Genomic DNA, 9,709 nt, shown 5'->3' on the forward strand with positions numbered 1-9,709 from the left:
TCTGTTTTCCAAGGAACTAAAACTAAAACTATACTAAAAATATTAAATATCAATATCTAGTGTACATATTCTTGACCTTGAATTGGTACATTAGGCATTCAAAGACTGACCTAATACTAATAGGACATTCAAACTTGACCCAATTAGCCATTAGGTCCCTCACGGGTAAATCAATCATTGCTCAACAAACCATAAAGAATCCTCATCTCAAAAGGAATTTAAAAAAGAAGAAAGGAAAAAAATAAGAAGAAGAAGAAGAAGAAAGAAAAAGAAAAAGCAGCATCTCTTACACCTCCTCAGTCCTCAGTTCTCGCTTTGCCTATTTATATAAAGCAATTTGCTACTACTTTGGGCTGCTTACACAACTTCCCTGTCCACAACAATGGCTTCAGAGAAGGTTGAAACTGTAATTGCAGGGAATTATGTAGAAATGGAAAGGGATGAACAGGGCAATTCTAGCTCTGCTAAGAGCAAATTTTCCAAGCTGCTTTGGCATGGTGGTTCTGTCTATGATGCATGGTTCAGCTGTTCTTCTAACCAGGCATCTTTTTGACCAAATTATTCATTTTACTCTCAACAGTTTTGTTTATCCAGAAATGTAGGTTGATTAACTTGCTGACAACAAGTTCTTGTTTCTTTTATAGGTTGCACAAGTGCTGCTTACTCTGCCATACTCATTTTCCCAACTGGGAATGTTATCTGGGATTATATTCCAGCTTTTCTATGGCTTGATGGGAAGCTGGACTGCTTATCTCATTTGTGTTCTATACATTGAGTATAGGACTAGAAAAGAGAGGGAAAAAGTCGATTTTCGAAGCCATGTAATCCAGGTATTTCAATAGTCTGCTGCTTTTGGTCGGTCATGAAAATCTGGATTCTCACAATGAGTTTTGGAAAATTTGATCCTTAGTTAGGAAAGAATGGCATCAACAAATAAACCTTTCATTGTTCTGTCTTGCATGATTTCATAACTTTGGCAGTATTCGTTAACTAAACTAACTGTAACAAGTGCAGTGGTTTGAAGTTCTTGATGGTTTACTGGGAAAGCACTGGAGAAATATTGGCCTATTTTTCAATTGCACATTTCTACTATTTGGATCTGTAATCCAGCTAATTGCTTGTGCCAGGTAACAATTATTTGCTATACTGATTTCCCTGATTAATGAATATTCTGCACATCTGATCAATTTTCTTATCAAAATTTCAGCAATATCTACTACATCAATGATAATCTTGACAAAAGAACTTGGACCTACATCTTTGGAGCCTGTTGTGCCACAACAGTGTTCATTCCTTCATTCCACAACTACAGAATTTGGTCATTTTTAGGCCTTCTCATGACAACTTACACAGCATGGTATCTCACCATTGCTTCTTTTATCCATGGACAGGTATAGATATTGTCTTAAAATCTAATTCAGGTTAATAAATAAAGAAAAAAAAGAACTAAAGTTTAATTTTGGCTTGATCACTTTTACCATGTGGCGGCCTTATCTCAAGATTGATTAGTCATAAAATTGTGACTAAAAAACTAATTAGTTTTGGCATGTCCAGGTTGAAGGAGTGAAGCATTCAGGGCCAACCAAAATGGTTCTCTACTTTACTGGGGCGACAAACATTCTTTACACCTTTGGGGGCCATGCTGTAACAGTGTGAGTTTTTTTTTTTGCATGCTGATTTATAAAATATGAATTTTGTTTGCATACACAAACTGTATCTGCAGCAATTTGTAGCATGATCTGACTATAGATGTAGCTAGTAGACATATAATTGCTAGAAACCCTTTTCAGGAATGGGGATATGCTTCCTGAAATACTGGTGCCAGCTCCCTTTTATCTTCTAAAGAAATAATTTATTCACTCGTGATGATCTGAACTTTATGTTTCATCCTTTTTTTGCAATATTGCAAGAATAAATTGTGTAAATTGCTCTAAACACCTTTAAGATTTGTAATAACTACAAAGACCACCATCCTTGTCTGGTTTCTTATATTATAATACCTCCCATAGATGTAAGGTCATGCAGCATAATGTTGGTTACAATATGCTTCTAACTATGAAGTTGGCCTTGGAGCAATTTGAGGAGATCGTTTGGATAGGAGATTATTTTTTTTAAAAAAAATTATTTAAAATAATGTTATAATACTTTTGTGATGTGTTGCATGTAAGATAAAAAAAGGTTGGAAAAATAAAAAAGTGATTGGAAATATATTTATGATGCAAGCAAAATAATATTTGTTTAAAATTAGGTATCCAAATTGCAATTTTGAGATCTAGAGGACAATATTTGCCAGACCACTATACTTCATCCTAATAAATAGAAAAGATAAAAAGGGGTAAGTATACTCAATTTGTTGAAAATGAACAGACAAATAGCAATAAGATGATTGAAGAACCAGAGAATTTTTCTTTCAACAGGAATTGATTAGACCAATCTGTTAAAATTTCTCAGGAATGTAAACAAATAAATAACAAATGATATGAATCTTTCTTTTCTTTTTCCTTTTTTTTTAAAAATTTTTATTACTTAATGAGAAGTATCTATTATTCAAATGCTTTTTAATTTTGTCTTTTTTTTTTCAGAGAGATAATGCATGCAATGTGGAAGCCACAGAAGTTCAAGCTAATATATTTGGGGGCAACAATATATGTTCTAACCTTGACATTACCATCAGCAAGTGCTGTGTATTGGGCTTTTGGAGACATGCTTCTTAACCATTCCAATGCCCTGTCTTTGCTTCCAAGAACTGGGTTCAGAGACGCTGCAGTTGTGCTCATGCTCATTCATCAGGTTCGTGTATCACTGATCTATCTAAATTTTCTCCTAGATATCATACTTTTAAAAAAAAAATTATCCCAAGAACTATATTTATCTAGTTAGAAAAGCTACCTAATTATTGAATTTGGAATTCAAATATACATAATTTTTGTTTTCTTCAATCCATTGCATTAAACAGCCTTGCATTTCAATCCAATATCAATTTGCCACCGAATTTCTTTTACGTCACTCAACCCCCTTGTGACTAAAAAATGCCCCTCCAATTTGTATGATTATTGTGCTTTTAATTTCTCTTCCTTCTTAATTATCATTTATCAAATCATTTTCTTTTTTCCCCTTGCCTCCTACAATATTCTTCTGGGCAATTTTTTTTCTTTAAATTTCCATTATGCTCTCTGAACATCCTCAATAATGGACACTATGGGAACAACAAGATCACTACTAGAATAAACAACTTGTAGTCCATTCCGACATTCTTATTTCCACAAATAGCGTTAGTAAGAAGTTTTGCTCCCAATATTAATATTAATATTAATTTGAAAATTCTAATGCTTGCAGTTTATCACATTTGGATTTGCATGCACACCCCTGTACTTTGTTTGGGAGAAATTTATTGGAGTACATGAAACGAAAAGCTTGTTCAAGAGAGCACTTGCAAGACTGCCTGTGGTTGTTCCAATATGGTTTTTGGCCATTATTTTTCCTTTCTTTGGTCCAATCAATTCCACAGTTGGATCTCTTCTAGTCAGCTTTACAGTCTACATAATTCCTGCTTTGGCCCATATGGTCACTTTCGCTTCAGCATCAGCCAGAGAGGTATGATAAATTCTTTTTACCTCATTTCTTTGACAGTCGAAGTAGATATTTTAACTAAACGGAATGATTAAGGTTTATGAGCTGCATTTTGAACAATTTTATAGGAAAACAGTCATTTTCCAAAATTTGATGGTAACATACAACAATGGCTTGATAAACTTGAATTGGAGGTATTACTTTCTATTAAAAATAAAACGTGCAAGTTAACTATTTAATATTTCAATTGCCTCCCTTTTGTTAAGAGATATACCTACTAGATCCCGATAGGTACTCGTTAACATACCTAATCTATATCTAATTTATTTTTTGGCTTCTTTAGATTTAGATATTTACCTAAGTCGCTCTTAAGCAGTTTGCCATAGGCCGCCATTAGATCAAGCCTGTGTTAATTATTGTCATGACATTGTTCATGCCTCTATACTACATAAATATTTAGACTATTTATATGGGGTACAAAATTGACTTGAATGATCATTATAATTTCCCTTGGGATTATTGTTTTGTTGGAGACCAAAAAATTGAGTTGAATGCTTTTGTCACAGAATGCTGTGGAAAGACCACCAAAGTTCCTTGGAGGATGGGCTGGCTTGTATTCAATGAATATTTTTGTGGTGGTATGGGTTTTTGTTGTAGGTTTTGGCTTTGGAGGGTGGGCAAGCATGGTAAATTTCGTACGCCAAATCGATACCTTTGGCCTTTTCACAAAATGCTTCCAGTGCCCTCCAAGAAAAGCATGATCAGTTATGTTACTTTTCAAAAAACATAAAGAATCAAGGCAAGGAATCTAGATAAACATGTGTTGATCAAGTGTGTAAATTGATTGGCTTTGGAACATTTTTTGCTTTTTTTTTTAAATTATTTTCTTATTTTAATTTTGGGGAAGAGCTGGTTAACTTGTGTGATTATTGTATTAAAAGTGTGACTCGACTCCCGCTATACTTAAGGGATTTTATGCAATAGTGTTCATTTAATAATGAATTTTGCCACAATTTCCATTTCAAAAGAAAAGTATTACAACCATCCCATATAATATATATATCAATTAATCTTTAATAGTCCAAAATTAAAACAAATCCTGATCACAAATGCTTCCTTCTAGAAACATTTTTCCACGTATTCTATGGCTGCTGTGCCATTCAACAAAATGAGTTGATCCAATGACTAGGAGAAGGTGTTTAGAATTCTCTCCCCTGTCAAGTTTAGATTCAAACCTTGAATCTAACAATTTTGAGTGGAAAGGATGTGAAGAGCGGGTGAAAAAAAAAAGTTGAAAGATATGGTTGGTGGAACAAGGGAGACGAACCACCAACTAAGCTTCCTCTTTAAAGCAATTCTGTCTAATCTCCCCTTGAAATTGCTTTAAATTATAGAGCAATCGGAATATTAGCGTGCCATCAAAACTCTCATTACCTCCAAAAGGATTTTGAAGTCTGAAACACTAAAAGTTTGTGTCACGCTCCGAGCCTGCACTTAATAGGAATGTTAGATTCATTGTATCTCCAAAGTTTATTTCCAACAATCCTAGACATCATATTCCTAAGTACAGAAATAACTAAAGAACAAATTTTGGAACTTAACCATCGTTAGAAGCATAACAGAAACATTAAAATCAAGGAACCTATTTAATGTGTCAATCGCATGTTCACTAGGTTGCTGCTGATTTACCTAAATTTGGAATCTATCAAAGCTTCAGAGTATAGTATTGTCATTTTTCACATCTGTTAGATTTAATGATTTTCTCCCATTAGTGCAGATATTATGGAATAAAAAAAGAAAGAAAAGAAAAGAAGCTATTCAATGATCCACATTTGCTCTAGTACTCAAAATGACAGTAATTAGTCTTTGGTCAACAAGTCTACTCCACTTCTCCTACACAACCATAATATATTTCACTGAATTCTTTACTTTGTTCAATGGCATAGCAGTAGAGTTGACTCATGATTGTCCGATGCTATTGCTACCGGATAAGCACAACACCCCAATTACTGCAGGGTAGCACGAATTTGGTGTTCTTTTCACAGGCAATTACCAATCAATAATGCACTGCTGACTTTTCCATCGTTCATGTGCAATATGCTGCCGGCTTTTCTACATACCATTGTTGTCTCCCTATTTGTTTTTCCTCTGTTGTGTGGAGGCCGAGGGAGGAGGGATTTACAGTTGCACCTTGCATTGCTGGTTTTTTCTTTTTGACCGCTAGCCAACTCAGATAATAGCTGCATTTCCGATGTCTAGAGAGGGCTAGGGTCCACTGAAACGAAAGCCATGAGCTCTTGATCATGTTCCATGATATCCATCTCTTGTTGATCCAGAGTCACCCATGCTTCAATTCCATCGCCTAATCTGGTTTCCATCAGAATGATAAGATTCATGAACACTGGAGCATTTACTGCAAAGCTACTGACCCAAATAGGCTTTCCCCAGCCAAAATCGATCTCATAGAAACCGAATCCACACCAACTACTGAACCCGAGATAGTCCACCGCTGCTTCTTTGGACCCAAACTCTCCGATCTCTTTCAGGGATTTCCGCATCAGGGCTGGTCCTTCATTCCCGTGCATCTTCTTGACATAGTCACTGTTGATTTTTGATATGGAATACTGGATTTGATCTGCCAGGGCAGGCATTCCCCTGTCTTGGTTCACCAGGCATCTTGCGCCTGATATCCAGATAAGGTTTCCAATTGAATGTTCCGAGAGTGTTGGAGCTGCTCTGCGTCGAAGATTCACGACGTGCGTAAGCATAGAAGATTTTCTGTGACCAGAATTGGCTTCCGAGGCAGCCATGCTGCATTTCCAGACGAAAGCAGAGATTGCTTCCACGCGAGTCAGGCATCGAGCACCTGAGCTCGTTGCCATGGCTCTCAGGGAAGCTATTGATGCAGCATCGAAGACGAATCTCTTTGTAGCAGGCCTTCCTACCTTGAATGATGCCCCCCACATCGCCAGTGCAGAGTCTTTGAGCCAAAAATCAGTTGCAGGGAAAAGAGATGAGGCTATAAAATTGGGGCTAGCATTTTCCTCTGCTCCAGTGGCCGTCGCGGCCCAACTCTTCAAAAAAGATTTCAATGCTGCTCCATCTAGAATTCTGTGGGAAATACAAAGACCAATTGCGATTCCGCCACATTCAAAAACGTTTACTTGGATATTAGTCACGCGAGTTCCTGCCATCGGTCCAACAGAACAAACATCACAAGGCAGAAATTTGCATATCAAATGAAGGTCAGGCTTACTCAAGAATTGGAACAGATGACAATCAACTTTGGTAGTAGCAAAATAAGCCCCCTTATCGTTGCATTCGATGGATAAATCATCTTGGATTGTTCCAGCAAGAGGGTAAAAGCCAGCTAAGGTTTTCGACAATGATTGCTCAAGCTTTTCGACCCTTTTGAGGATTTGAGGATAACTCGCACCATTGTAGTTGGGATAAAATAGGACTATTGGTGCATAGGGAGCAGGAATGAGCTGGTCCAACAAAGAAAGCTTGAAGATTTTGAGATGGCTTGGTGTAGGAGAAGAAGGTTTTACAATCACTTGGGAAATGAGTTGCACTTCCATTTCTATCTTGATTGTTGCTGTGCCAATCAAGGCAGTAGAAACTAGTGTTATATGAACTTAGAAAGCTTGAGCACCAAGTACTTATATTGCAAAGTTCACCACTCACTTAGAGATAAGATCACACAAAAGTATTTGTTTTTTTTTCTTTTGTTTATTCTTTTGATTGTGATTACTAGCATTTAGATTAATTAATGATTATTAGATGCTTTATACTTTAGAAATTGCCTGCATTAATGTCAAGCAAGGAATCTGCATGCTCTCTAGAACATCGAATTATTGCTGGGGTTCTTGGCGCGTCAATAGGAGTCATTTTCAAGTCATTTTCAAGGCTTCCATTTTCAAATTTGTGCCACGGTAATTATCTCAAGGTTAATTGCCATTTGATCAGCTCTAACAAGAGTCCTCGTCTACTTCTCCTCTTTTCTGTCTTCTCTCTGTTTCGTCTCCTTTTCTCATAGGCTTTTCTTGTAGGGGAAACTGCAGCGATTTATTTTATTAGAAAATAATTTTAAAATTTCTTGTATTTTCACATCTATTCATAAATTTTTAAATCTATTGTATTTGTTAAATTGTAGATATGTAATTTCTAATACATATTTAACTTGTTATTAGGACAATGATATATAACAAATCATGCTGGATGATTTTGAGTAGTCCATTAATAAAACTTGCTTTATATATATATATTTATATAACTCTAATAAGAATCACTTGACATGTGTATGAAGTTGAACTATGCTCCTAATCATGGCGTTAATCAGGTGGTCCTGCCGCCTAGAACTGGATTTATTATCCAGCATTAGTCTTAAAACCGTCCAAAGCATCTAATTAATTAAACCATTCTATCAAATCAGTTAATACTCTCCTAATTAATAACCTAGTGCTCAGGCCAACCAACATGACACAGCTGCCGTTACAACACAGGCATGCTACTGTTTTCCTTGACATTTTAGTAATTGTAACTGTTACATCACAATAATCATGCTCATTAGGCTTAAATAATTAAGCATAATCACTTACCAAAATGCTGGGTTTGCCGCCTTCCACGTCCAGTGTCATGGACTGTGTTACTGGAAATAACCAAGGATCTATCATGCAAGATTTCTTTAGATTATACACCTAAAACGATGTCGTTATTATGTGAAGAGAAATTTAATTCAACATGATGTTTTTATTATAAATTTTTTGTGTTGTGAAATTATTGAATTTAATTCTTATTCAAGTAGTAAACAATTTGTCGTTTAATAGCTTTAAAACGTTTGTATTATTGGAGAGATATTCCATAAATTGGTTGTTTAGAAGATAATGACAAGAATTTTTCATAATATCGACTGGTAATGTAAAGGAAAACTTATACTTTGCCAAATTGAGGGGTACAATTATGATAAAAATATAAATATTTTTAATAGTTTCAAGACTATTTTTTAAAAGTTTATAAAATTGCACCCCCCGCCCTTTCAACGTAGCGTGGCTCCACCACTGAAAAGCAGGTGTCAAGTGCGTTGAAGTTTTCTTTTTCTAATACAGCCGAGTTAGCCTAGCATGATTCCAAAAACTTCAATCATTTCAATTTGTTAAGCAAAAAAAAAAAAAAAAGTAATATCCACACCTAAATATCAAACCAATTTCACATGAATCTCAATGATCACGAATTGAGAATTGAAGCAGCAAGTAAATATAGAATGTGTGAAATCTCACCGAAGAGATTCTTTTTGTGAATTTCTAGCTACCGTGAGTTTAATCCTAGTACCTTTACGTTGTTGAAGCAGAGACAAAAGAAAACATAGAAATTAAAAGTTAGCTGAGATGTCAGTAGTTTTTCCAGCCAAGAACAGCAACATGTCTAGGCTCTTGTGGTCTTGTGTACGGCGGCTTGTCCATTCCAACTTGGTTGTGTATTGGTCAGTACTCTCATCTAGTCATCTTCTTTAGCAAAAGAACCCCCAAAAAAAAAAAAAAAGTTTCATGATTTCTGGATAGGTGTCCAAATTAATTGACTAACATGTCAAGAGATAGGGGCTCTTGTATGTATACGTGTAAATCTTTTCTTCTCCTTCACCTTCTGGCAAAAGGTCTAAACAATCAATTGAGTTGAAAGCTCTAGCTGTGGACTTGTTCCAACAGAAGCATCTAAATAATGCGGTGTAGCTGCCAAACTTGACCACACGCAGCTTTATACTGTATCTGATGAAGGACAAAAGTTTGAATAATCCAGCACAAGGATAGGTGAGGCTCTCTCAAGGAATTGATGTGAGAACTTGACAGTTCTTCAAGGCATTGTTGGAACTTGGAATTTAGTGAAGAAAGATAAAGAATATTTCTTGTATTTGGCTTTTATTTATCTCTCAATTGTTAATTCTTGAATTACACTGCAAAAGCTTTATCTTATTCTGCATGAGATAAACGTGAGAATTTAAGTAAATAAGTTCGTACTGGTTTGGTCATCACGATGATTGTTTTCTTTAGGTTTCCATAGGAAATGGGAATCTTCAATTCCAATTCTGTCCAGATGTATAAACTGACAATATATCAATGTAAATCGGTATAATTTTGATATA

At 35.5% G+C, this 9,709-nt stretch overlaps 2 protein-coding genes across 2 annotated transcripts; one reads left to right on the forward strand and one right to left on the reverse strand.

Annotated features, from left to right (window-relative positions):
- The first annotated feature begins 245 nt into the window (after positions 1–245).
- LOC113714947 (auxin transporter-like protein 3) lies at positions 246–4,572 on the forward strand. The gene is made up of 8 exons (XM_027239097.2): positions 246–541; positions 645–830; positions 1,015–1,127; positions 1,208–1,391; positions 1,555–1,652; positions 2,583–2,790; positions 3,337–3,594; positions 4,137–4,572. Exons 1-8 carry the CDS (start codon positions 383–385, stop codon positions 4,329–4,331), a joined length of 1,401 nt encoding a protein of 466 aa, XP_027094898.1. The 5' UTR covers positions 246–382; the 3' UTR covers positions 4,332–4,572.
- Positions 4,573–5,825: 1,253 nt separating this feature from the next.
- On the reverse strand, positions 5,826–7,151 carry LOC113714113 (epi-neemfruitin B 7-O-acetyltransferse L7AT-like). The gene has a single exon (XM_027237912.1). The coding sequence runs from the start codon at positions 7,149–7,151 to the stop codon at positions 5,826–5,828; it is 1,326 nt and encodes a 441-aa protein (XP_027093713.1).
- Between the last annotated feature and the right edge of the window lie 2,558 nt (positions 7,152–9,709).

The sequence above is a fragment of the Coffea arabica genome, chromosome 10c, assembly GCF_036785885.1.
Source record: "Coffea arabica cultivar ET-39 chromosome 10c, Coffea Arabica ET-39 HiFi, whole genome shotgun sequence".
NCBI classification, from domain to species: domain Eukaryota; kingdom Viridiplantae; phylum Streptophyta; class Magnoliopsida; order Gentianales; family Rubiaceae; genus Coffea; species Coffea arabica.

What these genes read in the sequence shown, in the direction of transcription:
- LOC113714113 (XM_027237912.1), bottom strand. Translation starts at nt 7,151, where the DNA reads ATGGAAGTGCAACTCATTTCCCAAGTGATTGTAAAACCTTCTTCTCCT.
- LOC113714947 (XM_027239097.2), top strand. Translation starts at nt 383, where the DNA reads ATGGCTTCAGAGAAGGTTGAAACTGTAATTGCAGGGAATTATGTAGAA. An exon ending in TCAGCTGTTCTTCTAACCAG is followed by an intron (nt 542 to 644) that starts GCATCTTTTTGA and finishes TTTCTTTTATAG; the next exon opens with GTTGCACAAGTGCTGCTTAC. An exon ending in GGGGGCCATGCTGTAACAGT is followed by an intron (nt 1,653 to 2,582) that starts GTGAGTTTTTTT and finishes TTTTTTTTTCAG; the next exon opens with AGAGATAATGCATGCAATGT.